The 25,152-nt window shown below is 36.9% G+C and overlaps 1 protein-coding gene across 1 annotated transcript; it reads right to left on the bottom strand.

Annotated features, from left to right (window-relative positions):
* Positions 1 to 6,455: 6,455 nt before the first annotated feature.
* LOC110636389 (cellulose synthase-like protein E1) lies at positions 6,456 to 9,735 on the bottom strand. Its single transcript, XM_021786075.2, has 8 exons — positions 9,338 to 9,735; positions 8,929 to 9,253; positions 8,490 to 8,630; positions 8,284 to 8,415; positions 7,916 to 8,125; positions 7,599 to 7,823; positions 7,155 to 7,502; positions 6,456 to 7,057 (listed from the first exon to the last, which is right to left on the bottom strand). The coding sequence occupies exons 1-8, from the start codon at positions 9,610 to 9,612 to the stop codon at positions 6,503 to 6,505; spliced, it is 2,211 nt and encodes a 736-aa protein (XP_021641767.2). The 5' UTR covers positions 9,613 to 9,735; the 3' UTR covers positions 6,456 to 6,502.
* Between the last annotated feature and the right edge of the window lie 15,417 nt (positions 9,736 to 25,152).

The raw sequence follows: 25,152 nt of genomic DNA, 5'->3' as shown, positions 1-25,152 counted from the left end.
CCAATTCCAGATTTTTCATTTGTGGATCTTTGATTCCCAAGAAGTATATCAAGTGTTTCTTTTCCTTTTGTAAATTTAGATAAATCTCTTATCAAAGATTCAACTTTTTCTTCAAGAATTCTGTTTTTCTCAAGAAGTTGTTCACACACTTCTTTTGATCTTTGAAGCTCATTATTAACTTCCTTAAATAATTTCATTTGAGATTTATAAAATTCATTTTCCTTTGAAACCATACTTAATGAAATATTATCTGATCTTAAAGCACAATTTTCATGAACTAAAATTTTGCATTTCTTTTTAAAAGTTCTATATTTATCATATGTCTTCACAAATGCAAGTTCTAATTCATCAATATTAGAAAGTTCAAGATTTACCTCATTTTCACTATCTTCGATGTGTGAGCTTTCACCTTTTTCTTCAATTGCCATCATACAAGTGTTTGTAGCTTCTTTATCACTTGTTTCATCATTTGATGAAGAGTCACTGTCACTCCATGTTGCTGCCATTGCCTTTTTGCTTTTGTCCTTTCTGAACTTGTTTTTCTTCTTCAATGTAGGACATTTTGGCTTAATGTGGCCTGGTTTATTACACTCATAACAAACTATTTCACTTGAATGATTTGGAGTCTTTGGAGCATATTTCTTTGTGAACTTCTTGTATTTGCTTCCACCTTTTCTAAATGCTCTTTTGAATCTTTTGACTATCATAGCCATATCTTCATCATCATCACTTGAAGCACTTGAATCATCACTTGAACTAGCTTTAAGAGCAACATTTTTCTTTTTCTCATCTACTTTTTCGGATATGAAAGCTATCCCTTTCTTTTTCTTTTGATCACCTTCATTCTCATCTTTCTTATAAATCATCTCATGTGCAATGAGAGAACCAATTAGCTCATCATAGGTGTATTTTCTGAAATCCTTGGTGTCTTGAATAACAGTAGTCTTTACTTCCCACGTCTTTGGAAGAGACCTCAAAATTTTCTTTACAAGTTCTTGTTCTTCAAATCTCTTTCCAAGAGCTTTAAGTAGATTTACAAGGTCTGTAAATCTGGTACTCATCTCAGCAATAGTTTCACCAGGTTTCATATCAAATAATTCATAATCACGGATGAGGAGGTTTGCCTTTGACTCTTTGACCACATCAGTTCCTTCATATGTGACTTCTAGTTTGTCCCATATCTCTTTTGCAGTTTGACATCCTGAAACACGATTATACTCATTAATATCAAGAGCACAATGAAGAATGTTAATAGCCTTGGCATTTGTAGAAATTTTCTTCCAATCATTATCATCAAATTCAACTTCAGCTTTAGGAATTTGTACAGTTCCTTCACTGGTTTTATAAGGAATATAAGGACCATCTTTAATTATTCTCCAAGCATCAATGTCAACAGATTGTATAAAGTTTCTCATTCTAGTTTTCCAAAAGGAGTAATTTGTGCCATTAAAAAGTAGTGGTCTAGTGATGGAATAACCTTGACTAAGGGCGGGTATACCAGCAGAATTTCTAGATGAACTAGCCATGTGTGTGGATCACTCTAAGGGGTTTAATCCTCAAGCAAGAGAGACAAGCTCTGATACCAAATCGATGTCCCAAAATATGTCCAAGAGGGGGGGGTGAATTGGACTTTAAAAACAATTTTCGGTTCTTGCTCAAAACCTTTGAAAATTGCAGCTAGGTTCAACTTAATTGACTAATGTGAAATATGAACAATAAAACTCTATTGACAAGTTGACTCAAGGTTAAGCTATATGCAATCAGTATACTGATATAACAGACTATATTAGCATTCAGTAAATATATCAGTAATATGGATATATTTTTAACACAAAGAACGAGAATACGGATATACTAGCGGCAGATTAAACAACAAGCAGATTATACGGATATCGGATTTAGCGATGGCTTGTTTTTCTCGAAAGGCAAGATCAACGAGATATGATATCAACTTTCATATCAGCAAAAGCATATCAATCATAAAATTAAATTGCATAAATGTAAAGAGCAAGGGTTGAGAAAATGAACACTGAAATTTTTATAGTGGTTCGGCTTTAACTAGCCTACATCCACTCTTTCAAAGATCCCACTTTGAGTCTTCACTTCACTATTCTTCTCTTTTAAAGGCAAGAGACAAAAGCCCTTTACAAATCTTCTCACCAAAGCTTTTACAAGTAGCTTCACACTTCTACCAAGTGTTATCCCAAACACTTTTCACAACCAAGCTTCAATAGGTGCTTGAATGACCTCTCATAAATGATAATAATGTGTTTAAAACTCACTCTCACTCAATACAACAGAAACTATAAAGAAGAGTTGAGTAAATAAGCCAATGATGAGCAATAAATCACTTTGAGCACTTTGAATGAAAGCTTTTATGATTTTGAACAGTAGAGGGACTTTCATTAAGTGCAAAATGGCCAAAGGAAGGTGTATTTATAGCTTTGGAACTTTTTTTACCGTTGCAGAACTCATTTGAACGTTACAGATACGAATTTCAAGAAAATAGCCGTTATTTTGTCGTTTTCTGCGATGTTGTGCAGAGTTGAGACAGTTAGCATACTTGAGAAAATAGCAAACCAGTTAGCATACTAAAATAAATAGCAAACCAGTTAGCATACCAGGAAAACTTTTCTGCATAACTTTCAAAACTATAAAACTTTACACCAAATCATAATCAAATACTTTTAGGCCAATAATAATGATGTTTAAAAAAAAATCATTTGAGGGATTGAAAATAAGGATCATTGACTTTTACTCCTCAATTCTTTTCACAACCAATTCTAGAAATTAAAACTAACTTCTATACTAGATGTACCTTCAAATCTGATTTTTCAATGCAGCCTTGGAAGGTAACATTTTCTTCTTTTATCTCATTTGATTCGTCCTGTGTTATCCTTAAAATGTCATCCTTTCTTCAGAGGCACAAATCCATCATAAAATCCTTAGTCTATTTCTTTGAGAAGCACAACACTTAAAATAATGTTAGTTTGATTCTAGTTGAGTTTTGGTATCATCAAAATCTATACTCCTTTGAGCTTGTGGGGTCAACAATAGGTTTTTTTTTTTTTTTTATAGAGAAATGAGGAAATAGAGACTCGAAAATGAAAATTTAAATCTATCAAATGAAAAATATACCTTAAATCATTAAACTAAATTAAGTAAGCCTTAGTAATTAATAATTATTTATTTATAAGATACTATTGCAGTAACTAATGCCTCTAATGTTGAGAGAAGTATAAAATTAAATATTAAAACCAATAAAATATTATTTTTAAGTTCTAAATAACCTTCAAATAAAGTCAAGAAAAGTGCAAATCGAATTAAATCAATTCAGTTTAGTTTTTTTATAAATTTGATTCGATTTGGTTTAAATTTTTAATAATTTTGATTATCTTAATTCGAGCGAATGCTCACCCTTATCGAGTCTAGGTCAATGACGGATTTAGTATAAAAAATGGGGTCAATTAATCCCTCCTTTTTTAGAATTTCTTTTATATATTCAAACATTTAAATATGTTTCTCCTCATAAATTTAATTGTTAAACTCTTTTTTTGATAAAATTTAAAATTAATTGAGACAAAAAATATTGGGTATTCGAAAGTTCATACACTTTCAAAATTTTGTTGTAATTTTTTGAATAATAAACTTTATTAAGACAAAATGATATAATTATATATGTAATAAATTAGTATATGACTTTTAATTACTTATATATGTATTTGATAACATTATATTTTTAATTTTTATAATATTTTATTATTTATTTTTTACATATTGACCGTGAAAAAATTTTTTTTTAAATCCGCTTCTGACCCAAGTTTATCAAACATAATCCTTGCTACCATTATAAATTTTACAAAATATTTCATTCATGTTATTTTTAGATTAGATCATAATTAAAATATATGAAAATATATCCAAAATTAAACTCACATCATAAGCTCTTTGGATTTTGTCAAAGAAGTTGCCCATGTTAATTCCACTAGATTATGGGTTATATTATTCATATGTGGTTTTAGAGAGTTCAGTGAAATGGGCACTATTCGATTTTGGGTTTTGTAAAATTTGGGTGGAATAATTCATTTTTTGTATAGGAATTCCAGTCCATTTTTCCCCTCTCCTTTGTCACAATCCTCTTCATTTCCGTCTTTCTTTCTTTGTCTCTCCGACCCTCCTTCCTCCTTCACCGTCTCTCTCTTAAATTACCCTAATCCAGAACCAAGAATGAACAGAAAAAAAAAATAAAACAAAACCATAGAACAAAAATTTCAAGCCATTAACAAATTTGAATAAGATGTTTAATTCATCAATAATTGATTTTCTCAGTTTATTAACAAGGTACAAAAAATTTCATAATTAAAATAGTAAAAAAATACTTCTTCCATTCATCTTTATCTCTCATATTTGAGATTATTTAATTATTTTTTTATTATTGTGCAAAATTAATAATTTTTTTTTTTTTTACCAATTCATTTTGAGATTTGGACTTATAAGTGCTTAAAGTCTTTCTTATGATAATTAAAAGACAAAATGAAGAGAAAAAAATAACCCTTGTTGGAAAATTTGGGTGGGAATGGGGTTACTAGCGAAAAGACGTGTGGATGAGGAGTGGTGGAGGCTGTGAGAGGGAGAGAGAGAGACAGAGAGAGAGAGAGAGAGAGAGAGAGAGAGAGAGGGAATCAATTGAGTGTAGAGAATAAACAAAATTGATGAGAGAGACAAGAGATAGAAAGATGGGTGAGAGAGAGGAATATATCTGTGTTGAAATTTACTCTTTTAATTATTCTAATCAAGAATAAAAAAATAATTGATTTTCTTTTTACCCAAAAGTTTAGGGTTCTCTCATATCAAAGAAGACTTTGATATTACTTGTTGGACTTAAAAAAGTAACAAAATAGGTTAAAGGAAGAATAACAAAACTTTATACTTTTTCATAAATATTTTAGATAAATTTTAATAATTATCCTTAACTTTTAGATTATAATAAATTTGTTTCTGAATTTAAAAATATAATATAAAATTTTTTAAATTTAAAATTTTACACAATAAAATTCTTTTACTTCTAATAATCAGTTAATACAGATAATTAAAGGTGACGATAACATGAATGATTGTTATTTTTTTTAAGGTAAAGTCTCTCTAATTAGCTATTATACATCTAGTTCTTTATTATCTCATATACTTAAAATTTTTTTATGATTAATCTGTAAAAAAAATCATAGCTGATTTTAGCACGATCATATAAAAAAGAGAAAATAATTCACCTCGTTATTATTCTGGATTGTATAATCCAACTATTAACGATTAGAATAATTTTATTGTATAAAATTATAAAATTTAAAAAATTTTATAATTTTATATTTTTAAGTTAAGAGATTTTTTTAATTATAACTCATAAAATTTAAAAACGAGTCTTGAAATTTATTTTTGATATTTTGATTATTACAAAAGTTTCCTTCTCTAATAGTCAACAACTAACATTCCTTAACTCGAATCAGTCTCCATAAGTTTACACTGAAACTAAGCTACATCACCACTATTAAGATATTTGTCTTTACTTAAATCGTAAGTATTTAATATTTATAAGTTAATTTAGATTTAAAAATATTTAATGTTTTAAGTAATTAAATATTTAATTAAATACGAATAATATATTGAGTAAAAAATATTACAAGTATAATTTTATTAAAATAACTGAAAAGATGCAAGACGATTGCCTCTTAAAATTGAAGTCCATCTATTTATTTTATGTTAATATTAAGTGAAAATCATAAAAATGTCCCTAATAACATCAGCTTTTCCTTTTTCTTGTAATTTTCCGTCATTTTCTCTTTTCAACTTTCCACTTCTCCAAACACCACAAATAAGAACTTCTTCGCCTTCATCTTCCTCCACCCGAACCACCATCAACCCGCCATCCCAGCTTGCTTTCCACCTCCAAAGCCTTGCCTTTACCCAAATAGAACACAAAAACTCAGTTGCGGCCCATCCCTCTCGCCCTCATTCCTCAAATAGAACCACGCTGCAACCAAATCCCTTTCCTTCGACCAGTCACTACAAACTGACCCATCTGACCACTCCTTCACACCCATTGAATCGAGCCTTAATGCACACAGCTGCTCATTTAAATTGCGGTGGGACAAGCCTATTGGGTTGAAGACTGTTAACCTTCAAGATCATGGCACGCAACGTCAATGGGTTTGTACGAACCCAATCAACATATAGGTCACTAATGAATTTCCCATCCCACACAGCGAGTCGATTTTAGTTGAGTTGTGCTTGACACCGAGATTGATTTGAGGAGCTCATGTTTCGCTAGGGACTAATCCTCAGGATGATGATGGGAAGGTAAAATCTTATCTCTGCTTTGCATTGATAAATTTTATTTGATTATTTAAAAAATCTTAGAATAGGATTCTTTCTGACGTGGACATCCATTTCAAAGATGAATGTGCAAAAGAAATGTTGTGATAATTAATGAAGATAAAATTAAAAGAACTCAATACATGAGAGAGAAGCTGGCGCAAACAACAAGAGCTAATACAAATGATTTAATTGCTACAGAACTAGGCAACTTGCCCTTGTCCTTTCTTAGGAAAAGGCCTTGATACAAAGGCCAGTTGATGAGAACCAGAACACCACAAAGAAGAATTTGCAAAGCCATTGCCTCAAAGATACTAAAAATACTGTCAACCATGATCACTCTCTTCACCGCTCCAATGAAGCAGAACACATTCAGCATTGCAAGTGTAGCTAAAATGGTGAACATTGGAGAGGAAGTTCCAAACTCCATTATCTCTTTCTCGTACCGTTGAAATACTTCTTCATCAGCAACTTTGGCGGTGATTATGAATGTTGAATCAGTAAATCCTAACTTCTTTAAAATGGTATCAATGAAGGCAAAGAGATAGGAGGTTGTTCTTTTATATAGCCATATTCGTTGGGTATTCCACCAGCCCAGGATTGTGCCACCAGACCACAGGAATTCAACTAGGCTATAAATGTACTTAGCAGATATCACATAAGCAAATGGTAGGAACCAGGGGCTTGAGACCTGAAGCCAGCAAACAAAACAAAATTATTAGTTGCATACACAGAAGCCAGAACAAAAAATTCGTGACATAATTGAAGCAAATAGGAAGAACATGCACCTGTGGAAACAAGGATATGCCTTTCAGGAGATAAAGTGAAGGAATAATGGTGTAGTATAGGGTTGCTAGGCAGTTTGGAGCCCAGAGACAATAGCAGCAATAGCAAAGTTGAAGCCCAAGGGAAATACTTCCATATCCATACCATGCAGGGCTATACTTGGAAAGCAAAATCTGGAAATCACCTTCGGACCATCTTTTATGCTGTACTAGCGTCTGAGGCAGGGTGGTTGCTGTAACCCCTAAGAATGCTTTCCTTTCTGGATTGAAATAAGCTGATTTCCAACCTTTGCATTGGATTGACAACCCTGTAATTACATCCTCCACTGGACATCCGTATTTCAGTCCCATCTGTAATCATATATTCAACTCATTAGTCACAATCAAGTTTGTAAGATTTGCGTTGCCAAGTTCTGTAGGAAAGTTAAACAGAGAGAGCTGATTGACCTCATTTCCCCATTGAGTGTTTTGCTCATAAGTACAGCTTGCAAGAGGCCTTGTTTCTTCTTCTAATTCTTGTGCACTCTGTAGTCTCTTCTGATCATCATCTCTCTTCCATTCAATTTTACAATCCTGTGTGAATTTCCTTCCACAGAGAGTATCCCTCCTGTGAAAGCACCCAGTTCCAACATACAGAGGGCCCCCAAAACCATCCGCCCCATGAAATTCCACCTTCATGATCAGAGAGAAGCAAAAGAAATCGTACAAATTAACATAACAAAACAATAAGAACACAGATATATAAATATGAAAATTGAGCTTACATTGCTAATTACTCGCAACGAATCATACAGTTCATTCTTGGTAACATTTTCGAAACTCTGTGGGAATTGAACAAAAGCAATTTCATGGCCGTTTTCTTCATCCATGAAGAAGCAGAGAGCATCCAGGAGGGATTGTGAACTGTTTGAGTACATATCACAGTCTAGATTGAGAATAATCTGCCCATTGCTAATCTTTGACGAAACCCTTATCTGCAAATATTGGACCAAAAGAAACCAAGCAAAGAAATGATCTTCCAAGCAATCGATGACATCCTAAAAGCGAGAAAGAAGAATTTTCTTTGTATGTTTACAAATATTTGGATGCCTGTAATTTACCACAGGCAATGATATGGATGCATAAAACTCACCAATGCATTCATGGACCCAGCTTTGAAATTGTGATGATGTTGGGGTCTCTTCTCTCTAGCGAGGTATACTAAAGTAGGCAATCGACACCCATCAATATCTATGGCATTTGGATCTTTTCCATCTATTAAAATCTGGGGAAAATATAGAAATTCAAATATCAAACAGTTGAAGCATGAAAAGCTCAGTGCAAACGTATTCACATTACTTGAAGGATGGTATCATGGTCGCGTGGCGAAGAGTAGGGCTTCCACTGTGAAAATCCTTTGTGTTTGAGGCGTGCTTCCTCAGGGATTCGACCTAGCTTCGTTGCAGTTTCAATCCGTTTTTCCATTTCTTCATATAATTTCTGCAAGAAAACAGCTGTTCATCACCTACTTACGAGTTAAACTAATACTTAAAGTATTTGATTTTCTTTTATTAACAAAATTCTTCAATCCATCTTAAAAAATATAAAATAAATAAATAAATAAATAAACCAAATACGTCATGCATGGGTGAACAAAAGACATTGCTGAACTTTTGATTAGTTTGAGTCATTGCGGAAAATGGAAAATTATAAATAATTAAAAATGATGCATCTTATTCTCATACATAATTGAGTTTTTCTTTGTATAGATGTGAAAGAAAAATTAAAGAATTGATACCTTGATCTTGATGGCGTCCGAATCCGTAGTAAGACGGGAACCAAGTTGGTCAGAAATGGAGACAAAATAAGCAGCAGGTGACCTTGGTCCCACGTTGAATTTTTTGCAATAAGGTATCCAATATCTTGCAAAGTTACATGCTTCTAAGAAAGCATAAAAAGTAAGTTCTGATCCGCCGTCATCGGAAAGATAGATGCCAAGTTTTTCCGATGAATAATCATAAGCCATAACCGACAAAACAGTGTTCATCACCATTATAGGTGGTTCTATTGTGGGATCTGCCGTGCACACAAATACATCTACTCCAGGTAACTCATTCTTGTACCTGATCAAATCCAATAATCAGGGATAAGTTTCATGTGCTAAACTAAGAGAAATTTGAGCAAATGCATTCTCTTAGCTAACCAACCTGTGAGAGAGCCTGTCCTTGAAGGTGCGCCTGTAGACTTGGTTCCACCTGAGAGCCTGGGTGACGACCCAGTAAAGACCGAACCAAAGCTCAACACCAATCAATCCAATCCAAACCCATCTCCCATCTTCTCCTTCTCTTGGTATGTAACTCAATCTATAAGCCCATATCAAACATATGCCTGCAAACACAGTAGCTGCAAATACTCTGTAGACGACTCTTCCTCTAGCTGTTTTTGTTTCAAACAAAGGAAGATGTTGATCATCACTTCCCATCTCTCTCTTTTTTGCTTTTGGGTCAGACTCCCTTCTCTGTTAAGGTTCTTACATATAGAGGAAGGAGATGAAGCCGTCTACAGTCAACCCAAGCATATAACTATTAATGGATGCAGTCTTATCTTGTACTGAAAAGCATGAGCGCATATAAGCATCAATTTAGCATTCACATATTTTGACAATCATAACAATCCAAACCAGGGCTGTGCAAAGTCTTCGTGATTCCAAATTAAACCGAAAAATTATATTAAATCGAAAAAAATTATATAAAATTAAAATTATTTTAATATTTTATTTTTATTTTTATTTTTTATTAAAAATTAAATTAAATTTATATTAAATTAAAAATTAAATTTATACATATATTTTTTATAATTTTTTAAATATATTATATATTTTTAATATAATTATTTATATTTTTATATGTATGTATGTATATAAAATTTTGAACTAAATATAATTATTATACTATATATATATAGTATATATGTTAATTCATAATTATATTTGTATCTTATAATTAAATATAACATAATTAATAAATAATTAAAATGAATGTTATATGATATATTATAATTATAATATATAATATACTCAATTTTAAATTATATATATACCTTATATTTAAAAATTATATAATTTATAAATAACTAAAATATATATTCATGATATATTATGTATTAATAATCTAATTTAAAATTTAAATATTAATTTAAAATCTAAATGCTAATTTAAATATAACTTTTTAAGAAAATAATTACACAAACTTATTTCAATAATCAAAAATCAAATCAAAACTAGATAACAGAGAACTTTATTGAATTAGAATCAAGATAATGAAAAATCGAACCGAAAACATATCGAAATTTTGGTTTGATTTTGATTCCTAAACAGACCCGAATCAAACCAAAATAGAACACCCTTAATCCAAACTTATTAAAATTCTAAACATTTGGTTTTTGATTTCTCATTCTTTAAAGCAACCCATTTGCTTTGATTTAGTAGTTGATCGTGACCCCAACCTCACATATTCAACTTGCATTAGTCTTTAATTGAATTGATTGAGGAGAAATAAAATAAACTTTTATTTTCCTTCCTCCAAATTCAAACTAAGCATGCCATTTTGGTATTATTATTATTATTATTAGGTATAGTCCAACCTTGAGAACATTTAAATTGAAATCTTTGAATATAAATTTATTTATAATATTGAATTGTGTCGTAGTTAGGAGAAAGTAGCAGCCAATCACACCGTAGTTGAAAATTGGAAACGTGGAGCAGTTCACATTAATTTCCAATTTAAAACATAGATGCCTTGTTTGAACGGATCAATAATCTTTGTTCAACACCAATTATATAGTTGTAAATCAAACAAAATTATTTTTTTAATAATATTAAAAATTTTAATTATTTGAACATTGTCACGCCAGTCGGTTTGATATTATTTAGCAAGTCAATGAAAAGATAAAACTATAATTTAATTTTTAAAATTAAATAAAATTTATAAATTAATATTTATGTATTTTTAAATCTATTTATTTAATGTTTAACATTTTAATAAAACCATATATTATCTTATTGTTAGAATTACTGTTAACTCTCTGAAGATGAAAATGCTCCTTTCCTCTGTCTTTCTACCTCTCTCCTACTATTGTCTCTTTCCGTCTTCTACACCCACCTCTCTCCTGTGATCATTTGCTTTTTCTTTCAGGCAATGTTAGATGACGAAAGTGGTTGGGAAGTTCTCTCCATGTCGAGGCGACCTTATTTATAGCGGTAGGGATATGAAACGGCATCAGGAAACTCAAAACTTGACGGTTAAAATTGAATCCGATGGGTTCTCTGCTCGTCGTTAATCATTGGGCTTACTACAGGCATTTACATGCTCGCCAGAGGGAGCTGGAGCGATTAAGGCTTGGTCTTACTGATTCTGTGGCCGGAGCTTTGTCGGCAAATGCATACAAGGGGTGGGGCCTGTTTGCAAGAGAGGAGCGGGTGGGGTTTAGGTTGTATCTGGACACTCCTTTATCGAGATTCACTTCTTTGAAATTAATTAATAAGTTTTTAAAGATATTATTAATAAATTACTAAAATATAATTCTTGTTCTTAATTTTTTATTATTTTGATTAAAATAATAATTTAAAAATATTAAAGATAATATTTTAATATTAATATATATATATATATGGATTTATTGGATTTAAAAATATTTCATAATTGATTCTTTTCAATCATTTTATTTAGTCTAGCCCTTAATAATTATTCATTTAGTATACATCCATATTTTACAAAGATTAATTTGTTAATTTTTTTTTTAATTTTGTCATATTAAAATATTTTATTATTAAATTAAAATATTGAGACTATTTTCTTTCATATTAAAATTTATAAAATAAAAAATATTTTTATTATTTTTATTAAAATTAATAAGACTTAACTGTTATTTTAATACATTTATTAAAATATCAAAGAAGAGTTTTAAAAATATAAGGATTTTATCAAACCTGAAGACTAAATAATATAATTTACCCAATATAAAATTGATTTAACTTTGCATCAACCTCATTGTCTCCTTGGCACCAAGCAAGCAAATTACCAGACCCTATCTATTTGATAATAATTAAATTTAATTAAAGCAGAAGAGAATCTACTTGAAAGAGGTGATAATTATTTAAAATAAATAAATTAAATTATATTTTTAATTTAATAAAACAATAATAATTATGATAATTAAATGAAAATTAATATTATAATCAAAGTTAGGTTATTAGTTTTAAATATAATTTAAATAATTAAATAAAAATAAAAAATTAATATAATAATATTAAAGAAAGACGTGATAATTATTCAAATTAAATTATAATATTAAATTAAATTATTTAAATTATAATTAATAGTTCAATAAATTATATATTAGTCTTAAATATATTTTAAATTATTAAAAAAATATTAATACATTAATGTTAAAGAAAAATATATTAATTAATCATTAACAAATCAAATCCAAATTAAATTATTTTTTATTTTAAATAATAATACTTATAATAATTGAACAACGTGTAATATTATTAAAAATTATTTTTATCAATTAATAACATATCATATGTAACTTAATTGTAACACTCCTAATTTTTAAATTTATTATTTTTTGGTAAATATTGATATTTTATTTTATTTGAATTTTAGGAAATTATTTGAAACTTTTCAGATTTTAGAAATCGGTTTCGATTTTCTGAAAATATAAACTTTGATGATTTTTAAAAATTAATTTAAAGATCACGTGGCAAAACTAAAAATATATTTGGAGTTTACGCATTTTTCTGAGTTTTATGAAATTTTTTCGAAATTTTTGGACCTCGTTTTCGGTCCCAAGGCAGAGTAAAAATTTTAAAATTTTGTATTCTGAATCGAACCGGCCGAATCAAACTAGACCGGATCGGACCGATCGAATCGGACCTGCTTCATCCTTTTTCTTCCTCCCCGCGCGCGTCCCGACCCCTCTCTCTTTCTCTCCCGTTTTCTCTCTCCTCCCTCCTCCCCTTGTCGCGCCGCCGCCTCCCCAGCCACCCCAGCCCGTCGGCGCGCCTCCTCAGCCACCTCCCCTCGCCGGCCGCCACCTGGAACGCCGACAAAAGGCGCACGAAGCGACGCGACGTGCAAGCACGCCGCTTCGTCTTCCCGGCCGATCTGGCCACCAATTGGATCGGGTTTTGTGTCTAAATTCATCTACTCGTCGAAAACTTTCCATAGACACCAAGAACACAGAAATCCATCAAGCGGTTTGTCCAATTTTTGTTCGGAAAGTTTTAGCCAATTTTGACTTTTGAGCTAGATTTCTCGCAAACCGAGAACCCCACGAGAAAACAGAAAGTACCAGAGCGCTCCACTCGTCGAGAGCTTCGCGGCGATATAAATTTCAAATTTTTCTGACACCATTTTTCGGTGAGTCCCACGGAACTTCGTAGTATTTTTCCGAGCATTAAATGAGCTTAGAAAATTTCATAAAATTTATGTACTAACCCTCGTATTGTGGGCTTCGTGTAGGTATCTTCAATTCGAGGAAATTCGACAGTTGTCCAGGTTTGTGAATTTCCGGCCAGACAAACCGATTACTGGAAAAGTCTCTGAATTGGATCGAGATTTTAACTACCCCATCATTGTCAAACGTCCCGAGCGCGTCCCCGAAGTCGGAATCGGCATAGGTAAACCCGAACCTTACTTTTTCGTAATTTTCTAGTGCTTAAATGAGATTAAAAATCCGTAAAATATTCGTGGTAGCTCAGAAAATTATGATTCTTTTTGCATTAGCCTAGTAATATTGCTAAAGACCGCAGGGCAAAGTTTTAGAACATTTAGAGTTCATTTGGGTAGTTTTTGCAAAAAAAGTCAATTATAAAGACTAAATTGAAATTTTACATATTATGATGGATGACTGTTTGGATGGGCCCAGGAGGGGCTGTGTGATGTGATTGAGTTGTGGATATATGGATTGTGAATATAGAAGTGCGTTTTGAGCCCTTTCGCAGGTTGGGTAGGTCCTAGGTATAGGGGAGACTCTGCCGGATTTTCGGCACGACTTAGGATGTATTTGGTCTTTTCTTAAGTTTGTATTGAGTTAAATTTATTAAATGATTCTAATAAAATTGTCAGGTGAGCCGGGACAGCCTTCTTCCTCCGCCCAGCCGCCACAGTGACCGCTGTCAAGTCTGTGAGTAAAATATTAATTTTAATTGTAATTTCACTATTATTGTAACACCCCAAAATTTTAAATTTTATGAGCATTTTTGGTATTTTAATTTTATTTAAATTTTAGGAATTTTTTTGAGATTTTTCGGATTTTAAAAATCGGGTTCGATTTTCTGAAAATATAAACTTTAATGATTTTTAAAAATTTATTTAAAGACCACGTGGCAAAACTAAAAATATATTTGGAGTCTACGTATTTTTCTGAGTTTTCTGAAATTTTTTTCGGAATTTTTGGACCTCGTTTGGTCCCGAGGCGTAGTAAAATTCAAAATTTTGTATTCGAATCGAACCGATCGAATCGACCGACGGATAGGACCAGGTCGAATCGGACCGACTTTTCCTTTTTCTTCTTCCCTTCCTCGCCGTCGTCCCTCTCCTTTTCTCTCGCTTTCTCTCTCCCACCCTCACCACGGCCACCACTCACCAGCCCCAGCAGACGGCCACTTTCAACAAATACCGGTCGCAGCCTCAAACGGCCGGAAAACGCAACGCCTCGCACGCGCGCCGCCAGCTTCCCCGGCCAACTGGTCGATCCGCCACCAATTGGACCGGTCTTGTGTCCAAAATCATCTACTCGAGAGCTTTCCATAGACACCAAGAACGCCGAAATCCATCGAGCGGATTGTCCGATTTTTGCTCGGGAAGATTTTAGCCCATTTCGACTTTTGGGCTAGATTTCTCAAAAACCGTGAATCCCACGAGAAAACCGAGGCCACCAGCACGCTCCATTCGTCGAGAGCTTCGCAACGATATAAATTTCGAATTTTTTCGACACCGTTTTTTGGTGGGTCCCACGAAACTTCGCAGTGTTTTTCCGAGCATTTAATGAGCTTAGAAAATTTTGAAAAATTTATGTACTAACTCCCGTGTTATGGGCTTCGTGTAGGTATCCTCGATTCGCGGAAATTCGACAGTTGACCGGGTCTGCAAATTTCGGGCTAGACAGACCCGTTACCAGAAAAGTCTCCGAATTGGACCGAGGTTTTGGCTAGCCCCCCATTGTCAGACGCCCCAGCGCTGCCTCAAGTCAGAATCGGCAAAGGTAAACCCGAACCTTGCTTTTTCGTAATTTTCTAGTGCTTAAATAGGATTAAAATTCCATAAAATATTCGTGGTAGCTTAGAAAATTACGATTCTTTTTGAAATAGCTTAGTAATATTGCTAAGGACCGCGGGGCAAAGTTTTGTAATTTTTAGAGCTTGTTTGGGCAGTTTTTGTAAAAATGATCAATAACAAGGACTAAATTGAAATTTTGCATATTGTGATGGATGATTGATTTGATGGGCCCAGGAGGGGCTGTGTGATATGATTGAACTGTTGATATATGGATTGTGAATATAGAAGTGCGTTTTTAGCCCTTTTGCAGGTTGGGTAGGTCTTAGGTATAGGGGAGACTCTGCCGGATTTTCGGCACGACTTAGGACGTATTGGTCTTTTTCTTTGTTTGTATTGAGTCAAATTTATTAAATGATTGTAATAAAATTGTCAGGTGAGCCGGGACAGCCTTCTTCCTCCGCCCAGCCGCCTCAGTGACCATCGTCAAGTCTGTGAATAGAATATTAATTTTAATTGTAATTTCGATATTATTATATATTCAAGCATGCCCATGCATCACTTATATGCATATATTTATGTAGTTAAACTCTAGGCACGATTTATGTTGCATTCATAACTGTTGATGTGCCATGGTTGTTGTTGTGAAAATTTGGAGCAGTGTGCGTGCGTTGGCGTGCGTGTGATGTGGTGTGGACTATGGATAGGACGGGGCAGTCACGGCTTGAGTAATTCGCTGGGACCCGATCCTTCGAGGGGTAGTCACGGCTTGAGTAATTTGGGACCTCGATTTGGTTATTAAGTGGAAGTCCGAGCTTGAGTAATTCACCGCACCAGTTGGATTTAAGAGAGTCAGATAGGGATCGGCTCCCATATGTTATGATTGATACTACAGGTGTGTGAGTGCTCCAAATTACCTTTTGATGTTATGATGTGAAAATGTTGTTGATGTTGCATTTCACTCTGTGGTGCATTAGTTCTAGATAGTTATAGAGATTATGGTTAAAATTGATATTTTACTCTCGAGTCGAACGCTCACTCTGTTCAATATTTTTCAAGCTACAGAGGATTTTATTTTGGTTAACTCGCTTTTCTCCCTCGCAGTCAATTATTACTGCTTGTATAAACTTGTTAAATCTTAGAATTTCCGCATGTGTTAGAAATGTTATTTGATTTGGGTCTGTAAACTAAATTATTATTTTGGGACTCAGAAACTTAATATGCTATGCATGTTTGATGGATTGGATGAGGAGCCGAGCTCCCATTTATTATTATGTTGATGAGTATGTGGAGGGTGAGCCGAGCTCCCAATTGACTATATATTGTGTTTACAGTGTCGGGTGAGTCGAAAACTCCCGTTGGTAAGTCCATTTTATGGCCGGACTGTCCGCTTGTTTTCTTGATATTGGGCCCAAATGGGCCTTAGAGTTGGGTTAATGAACAGTTAGGCTTACTACGGGCCTCGGGGCTTTAGGTGGCCTGTGTCCTAGTGCAGTCCGGCCCATAGGTTGGGTCGTGACAAATGTGGTACCAGAGCTTAGGCTCCAGATTCTTTGGGAATGTTGTCTAAAGTTTTGGGAAAAGTCTAATAGCAGTCACATGCGGAAAAATAGGGTCCATATTCGTCTTGCATTGTCTTCTTTGCTTCTAGTTTCTGCTTCATATATTGTGTGTAAATATGAGTCTATAGAGTGTGCAATGTGCGCTTTGAATTTTGTGGGCTAATGTCGCTGAATTTCGTGAAAATGCGTAGAAGGTGAGAGCTGCCATCGCACTGAACTGATGTGCCTGACGAGGTGTCGACAGATGAGGCGCCGCCAGGAGGCGGGTAGGAGGCCTAGAGCTGCTCAAGTAGAAGAGCAGCAACCCACGGTCAGAATGTCTTTCATGGCACAGGTCCCATGGACCCCATGCTGGCACTCTAGCTGGTCTGCAGAGAACCATCGACATGATGGCGCAGTATATGGTCCACCCTCCACAGCAGCAGCAGTCCACCGCACCAAGAGGGGAACCTTACAAACAGATCATAAATTTTAAGAAGTTGGTGCCTGGTACTTATGATGTGTCAGACGATGCATATCGATTTACGGATTCTCGCATGTGCAGAAATGCAATTACGATTGACTGATAGAAGATTGATAGAGTGTGTGCAGCATGTCATGGGGCCTATGCCTAGACAATGGATGAATGACTACGTGTTACCCCGGATGGAGGGATTGACATGGGCTCGGTTGTGGAACTTTTATCAATCGGTTTGTGCGAAAGCTTCAGAGATCGAAAGTGGGCCTTTGAGGCCCTAAGACAGAATGGCAGGTATGTAGATGAAAATGATACAGAATTTCTGGAATTGAGCAGATATGCCCCTACAGCAGTAGCTACACAAACTATGAAGGTGAAGAGGTTCCTAAAGGGGCTTGACAGGAGGTATGCAAACCTGGCCATGATGTCTGATCAGTCTTTTGATGTGGTGGTTGATCGAGCCAGACAGATTGAGATTAGCTATGCCATGATGACAAATGGGAGAGCAAAGAAAAACAGAGCAGAGGGTTCCTCAGGTGTCCCTTCCATTGGTACTCCGGACAGTGGTGGCCTGGGTAATTACAGAGGAAAGGGTAGGAGCAAGAGAAGTGGTTTCAGACACAGACCACGAGGATTGCACTGTGGTACGGATCCAAAGAATGGTCACGATTCGGGTACAGCAGCCTGGTCCGGTTCAGATCCTCCTTGGCAACTTGTGCACAAAGTGTGGAAGAGGACATTCAGACCTTGTTTGATGGGATCGAGTATGCTTGTGTGTGGCCAACCAGTCACTTTGCTAGAGAATGCCCCATGTTCAATGAGCCACGATGGGGTCACAGGTTCTCATGCAAATGTTCCTCGCCATTGTATCCGGTACTTCCAACATGGCAGTGGGCCTCGATTCAACAGGGCCGAGGACAAGGGGGACGTGGATTTGGAGGCGGTCGTGAGGTAGAAGCCAGATGTCGTGGTTACGCCACTCGAGTAGAGGTCAAGCTCGAGTTTTCACCCTAACCCACCAGGATGCTCAAGCTTCAAATGCAGTTGTGGCAGGTATTCTTCTGGTCTGTTCTTATGAGGCTCGTGTTTTGATAGATCCGGTGCTACGCACTCATTTGTCTCCCTGTGTTTGCCATGAGGTTGGGTAGAAACCCTACAACCTTAGAATGCCCTTTGTCGGTAGCTACCCCACTTAGTGACAACATAGATGTAGATATGGTTTTTCCGGGTAGCCCAGTAGTAGTGGATGAAAAGATCCTCCCAGCAGACTTGGTTCCTCTACCAGTAATGGATTTTGATGTAATCTTGGGGATGGATTGGTTGGCAACTCACTATGCCACTTTAGACTGCAGGAACAAAAAGGTGTATTTCCACATACCTGGTGTGGAAGAGTTTAGCTTTGATGGTGACAGGAGCGTGGCTCCATATAATTTGGTGTCAGCAATTAGTGCTAGAAAAATGTTGAGGCGTGGATGCCAAGGGTATTTGGCATTGGTGAGAGATACATCTGTAGAAGGTGTCAGCATGGGAAATGTTCCTGTTGTCAGAGAATTTATGGATGTCTTCCCAGAGGAGCTTCCAGGGTTGCCACCAGGAAGGGAAATAGAGTTTTGTATTGATGTTGTGCCGGGTACAAACCCCATATCCGTGCCACCTTACAGGATGGCACCAGCAAAATTGAAAGAGCTAAAGGAGCAACTACAGGAGCTTTTGGACAAGGGTTTCATACGTCCGAGCACTTCACCCTGGGGTGCTCCTGTTCTATTTGTGAGAAAGAAGGATGGGTCATTGAGGTTGTGCATTGACTACAGACAGCTGAACAAGGTGACAGTGAAGAACAAGTATCCACTTCCTCGGATCGATGATCTGTTTGATCAGCTCCAAGGAGCTAGATTCTTTTCCAAGATAGACCTGCGATCAGGCTACCATCAGTTGAGAATCAGGAATGAGGACGTGTCCAAAACGGCTTTCAGGATAAGATATGGTCATTATGAGTTCTTGGTGATGTCTTTTGGACTCACTAATGCACCAGCAGCCTTCATGGACTTGATGAACAGGGTGTTCAAGCCATTTTTGGACCGTTTTGTCATCGTATTCATAGATGACATTCTGGTATACTCTCGGACCGAGGAAGAACACGTGTGGCACTTGAGGATGGTGTTGCAAACGTTGAGGGAGCACCAGCTATATGCCAAATTTTCAAAATGTGAATTTTGGCTAGAAAGCATCTCATTCTTGGGACACGTGGTTTCTAGTGACGGCATTCAAGTGGATCCCAAGAAAATTGAAGCTGTAACTGATTGGCTTAGGCCTACAACAGTCACTGAGGTGCGAAGTTTTCTGGGTTTAGCTGGCTACTATAGGCGTTTTGTACAAGATTTCTCCAGGATAGCGGCTCCCCTAACTAAGTTGACCAGGAAGAATGTTCCATTCATTTGGACAGATGACTGTGAGGTGAGTTTCCAGAAGCTTAAGGAGTGTCTAACCACTGCCCCTGTGTTGACACTACCTGTGAGTGGTGAAGGATACACCGTGTATTGTGACGCCTCCAGAGTTGGCCTAGGGTGTGTTTTGATGCAGAATGGAAAAGTAGTGGCTTATGCTTCAAGACAGCTGAAGAGGCATGAGCAGAACTACCCCACCCATGATTTGGAAATGGCTACGTAGTCTTTGCACTTAAAACTGGAGACACTACTCAGATAGTGAAGTGTGCGAGATATACACCGACCACAAAAGTTTGAAGTACATCTTCCAGCAGAGGGATTTAAACTTGAGACAGAGGAGATGGATGGAGCTTCTGAAAGACTATGATTGCACCATCCAGTACCACCCTGGAAAGGCTAATGTTGTGGCAGATGTCTTGAGCAGAAAATCTTCTGGCAGTTTGGCGCACATTTCAGTAGAGAAGAGACCATTGATACAGGAGGTACATGAGTTGATGGATCAAGGTTTAATCCTAGATCTTTCAGATGAGGGGGTATTGTTGGCTCACTTTTCAGTAAGGCCAGACTTGAGGGACAGAGTTAGAGTTTCCCAGCACAGAGACCAACAATTGATGAAGATCATAGAAAGAGTACAGCAAGGTGAAGGTGGTGAGTTTGGATTTGCCAATGATGGCGCCCTAGTACAAGGTTCTAGGATATGTGTGCCCGATGTAGACAACCTCAGGAATGAAATCATGCGAGAAGCACACTACACACTGTACAGTGTCCACCCAGGTTCCACCAAGATGTACCATGATGTGAAAGATAGCTATTGGTGGAATGGCATGAAGAGAGACATAGCGGACTTTGTGTCCAAGTGCTTGACTTGTCAGAAGGTGAAGTTTGAACACCAGAGACCGTCAGGGAAGCTGTAAGAGCTCCCTATCCCAGAATGGAAGTGGGAAATGATCACTATGGATTTTGTGACTGGGTTGCCTCGTACCACACGAGGATATGATTCGATATGGGTAATTGTAGACCGCTTGACCAAATCAGCTTACTTCTTACCTGTAAAGACTACATATTCTGTGGCACAGTATGCCCGGCTCTACATTCGAGAAATAGTCAGATTGCATGGAGTTCCAGCTTCCATAATATCTGACAGAGGGCCCCAGTTCACTTCTCGGTTTTGGAGAAAGTTGCAGGAGGCACTTGGCACACAATTGAACTTCAAGATGACTTTCCACCCTCGCATGACGGACGGTTGAATGGACAATCCAAACACTGGAAGACATGCTTCGCATGAGTGTCTTGGATTTTGGAGGTCAATGGGATGAGCAGCTAGCTTTGGTGGAGTTTGCCTACAACAACAGTTACCACTCCAGCATAGGGATGGCACCCTATGAGGCATTATATGGAAGAAAGTGTAGGTCTCCTCTGTGTTGGACAGAAATGGGGGAAGCGAAGGTGCATGATGTAGACCTGGTGCAGTACACTTCAGAGATGGTTCCCTTAATCAGGGAACGATCAAATTTTTCAAGAGGCGTAAGAGTTATGCACTCCCAGGCGAAGGGATGTGGAGTTTGCAAAGGCGACTATGTATTTCAAGGTTTCTCCAATGAAGGAGTCATGAGATTTGGAAAGAAGGGCAAGTTGGCACCTCGGTATATTGGACCTTTGAGGTTACCGATAGAGTTGGGGCGGTTGCTCACGGTTGGAGCTACCACCCAACCTTTCTCACGTTCATCCCGTGTTTCACATCTCCATGCTCAGGAAATACATTCCCGATCCTTCTCATGTACTGCAGCCGGATGTGATAGAGCTAAAAGAGAACTTGACATTTGAGGAGCAGCCTGTAGCCATAGTGGACTACCAAGTGAGACAGCTGAGATCAAAGCAGATCCCTATGGTTAAGGTTTTGTGGAGGAGTCAGTCAGTGGAAGAGTGCACCTGGGAGTCAGAGCGGGACATGAGTAGCAAGTACCCTTACTTGTTCAATGTATAATCATGTGCTTTATTCTGCCTTGTGTAAAATTCGAGGACGAATTTTCTGTAAGGGGGGAAGAATGTAACACCCCAAAATTTTAAATTTTATGAGCATTTTTGGTATTTTAATTTTATTTAAATTTTAGGAATTTTTTTGAGATTTTTCGGATTTTAAAAATCGGGTTCGATTTTCCGAAAATATAAACTTTAATGATTTTTAAAAATTTATTTAAAGACCACGTGGCAAAACTAAAAATATATTTGGAGTCTACGTATTTTTCTGAGTTTTCTGGAATTTTTTTCGGAATTTTTGGACCTCGTTTTCGGTCCCGAGGCAGAGTAAAAATTCAAAATTTTGTATTCTGAATCGAACCGACCGAATCGAACCGGACCGGATCGGACCGGTCGAATCGGACCGGCCTTTTCCTTTTTCTTCTTCCCTTCCCCGCGCGCGTCGTCCCTCTCCCTTTTCTCTCTCGTTTCTCTCTCCTCCCCACCCCCAGCCGCCGGCCAGCCACCAGCCCAGGCCGGCGCGCCTCACCAGGCCGCCGCCTCAAACGGCCGGAAAACGCGCGCAACGCCTCATACGGCGCGCGCTCTTGACTTCCCGGCCAAATCCGGCCGATCCGGCCACCAATTGGACCGGGTCTTGTGTCCAAAATCATCTACTCGGCGAGAGCTTTCCATAGACACCAAGAACGCCGAAATCCATCGAGCGGATTGTCCGATTTTTGCTCGGGAAGATTTTAGCCCATTTCGACTTTTGGGCTAGATTTCTCGAAAATCATGAATCCCACGAGAAAACCGAGGCCACTAGCACGCTCCATTCGTCGAGAGCTTCGCAACGATATAAATTTCGAATTTTTCCGACACCGTTTTTCGGTGGGTCCCACGAAACTTCGCAGTGTTTTTCCGAGCATTTAATGAGCTTAGAAAATTCTGAAAAATTTATGTACTAACCCCCGTGTTATGGGCTTCGTGTAGGTATCCTCGATTCGGAAATTCGGCGATTAACGGTTCGCAAATTTCGCCGCATGCACTGCTACGTAAAAGTCTCCGAATTGGACCGAGGTTTTGGCTAGCCCCCCATTGTCAGACGTCCTGAGCGCGTTCCCGAAGTCGGAATCGGCAAAGGTAAACCCGAACCTTGCTTTTTCGTAATTTTCTAGTGCTTAAATAGGATTAAAATTCCATAAAATATTCGTGGTAGCTTAGAAAATTACGATTCTTTTTGAAATAGCTTAGTAATATTGCTAAGGACCGCGGGGCAAAGTTTTGTAATTTTTAGAGCTTGTTTGGGCAGTTTTTGCAAAAATGATCAATAACAATGACTAAATTGAAATTTTGCGTATTGTGATGGATGATTGATTTGATGGGCCCAGGAGGGGCTGTGTGATATGATTGAACTGTTGATATATGGATTGTGAATATAGAAGTGCGTTTTTAGCCCTTTTGCAGGTTGGGTAGGTCCTAAGTATAGGGGAGACTCTGCCGGATTTTCAGCACGACTTAGGACGTATTGGTCTTTTTCTTTGTTTGTATTGAGTCAAATTTATTAAATGATTGTAATAAAATTGTCAGGTGAGCCGGGACAGCCTTCTTCCTCCGCCCAGCCGCCTCAGTGACCATCGTCAAGTCTGTGAGTAGAATATTAATTTTAATTGTAATTTCGATATTATTATATGTTCAAGCATGCCCATGCATCACTTATATGCATATATTTATGTATTTAAACTCTAGGCACGATTTATGTTGCATTCATAACTGTTGATGTGCCATGGTTGTTGTTGTAGAAATTTGGAGCAGTGTGCGTGCGTTGGCGTGCGTGTGATGTGGTGTGGACTATGGATAGGACAGGGCAGTCACGGCTTGAGTAATTCGCTGGGACCCGATCCTTCGAGGGGTAGTCACGGCTTGAGTAATTCGCTGGGACCCTCGATTTGGTTATTAAGTGGAAGTCCGAGCTTGAGTAATTGCACCAGTTGGATTTAAGAGAGTATAGGGATCACTCCCATATGTTATGATTGATACTACAGGGTGTGTGAGTGCTCCAAATTACCTTTTGCTGTTATGATGTGAAAATGTTGTTGATGTTGCATTTCACTCTACAGGGTGCATTAGTTCTAGAGACTTATAGAGATTATGGTTAAAATTGATATTTTACTCTCTCGAGTCGAACGCTCACTCTGTTCAATATTTTTTCAAAGCTACAAGAGGATTTTATTTTGGTTAACCTGCTTTTCTCCCTCGCAGGTCAATTATTACTGTTTGTATAAACTTGTTAAATCTTAGAATTTCCGCATGTGTTAGAAATGTTATTTGATTTGGGTCTGTAAACTAAATTATTATTTTGGGACCTGTAAACTTAATATACTATGCATGTTTGATGGATTGGATGAGGGAGCTGAGCTCCCATTTATTATTATGTTGATGAGTATGTGGAGGGTGAGCTGAGCTCCCCAATTGACTATATATTGTGTTTACAGGTCGGGTGAGTCGAAAACTCCCCGTTGGTAAGTCCATTTTATGGCCGGACTCTGTCCGTTTGTTTTCTTGATATTGGGCCCAAATGGGCCTTAGAGTTGGGTTAATGAACAGTTAGGCTTACTACGGGCCTCGGGGGCTTTAGGCTGGCCCAGGTCCTAGTGCCGGTCCGGCCCATAGGTTGGGTCGTGACAATTATTATATGTTCAAGCATGCCCATGCATCACTTATATGTATGTATCTATGTAGTTAAACTCTAGGCACGTTTTATATTGCATTCATAACTGTTAAAGTGCCATGGATGTTGTTGTGGTAATTTGGAGCAGTGTGCGTGCATTGGCGTGCGTGTGATGTTGTGTTGACTATGGATAGGACGGGTAGACAAGGCTTGAGATCTTCACTGGGACCCGGTCCTTCGGGGTAGACACGGCTTGAGTTCTTCGCTGGGACCCCGATTTGATTTATTAAGCAAAAGTCCGGCTTGAGTTCTTCGCTGGCACAGGTTGGATTTAAGAGAGCTGTATAGGGGATCAGCTCCTATATATTATGATTGATATTAATGGGCGTGTGAATGCTCCAAATTACCTTTTTGATGTTGTGATATGAAATTATTGCTGATGTTGTATTTCACTCTACAGGGCGCATTAGTTTTAGATAGTTGTAGAGATTATGGTTAAAATTGATATTTTACTCTCTGAGTCGAACGCTCACTCCTGTTTAATATTTTTCCAGGCCACAGGAGAATATTTTTAAGGTTAACCTGCTTTTCTCCCTCGCAGGTCGTCTATTCATGTTTGTGTAATTCTATAAACCTCTAGAATTTTCGCA

The sequence above is a fragment of the Hevea brasiliensis genome, chromosome 4 (genome assembly GCF_030052815.1).
Source record: "Hevea brasiliensis isolate MT/VB/25A 57/8 chromosome 4, ASM3005281v1, whole genome shotgun sequence".
Lineage (NCBI taxonomy): Eukaryota > Viridiplantae > Streptophyta > Magnoliopsida > Malpighiales > Euphorbiaceae > Hevea > Hevea brasiliensis.
This window is presented reverse-complemented; position numbering and strand designations above follow the sequence as displayed.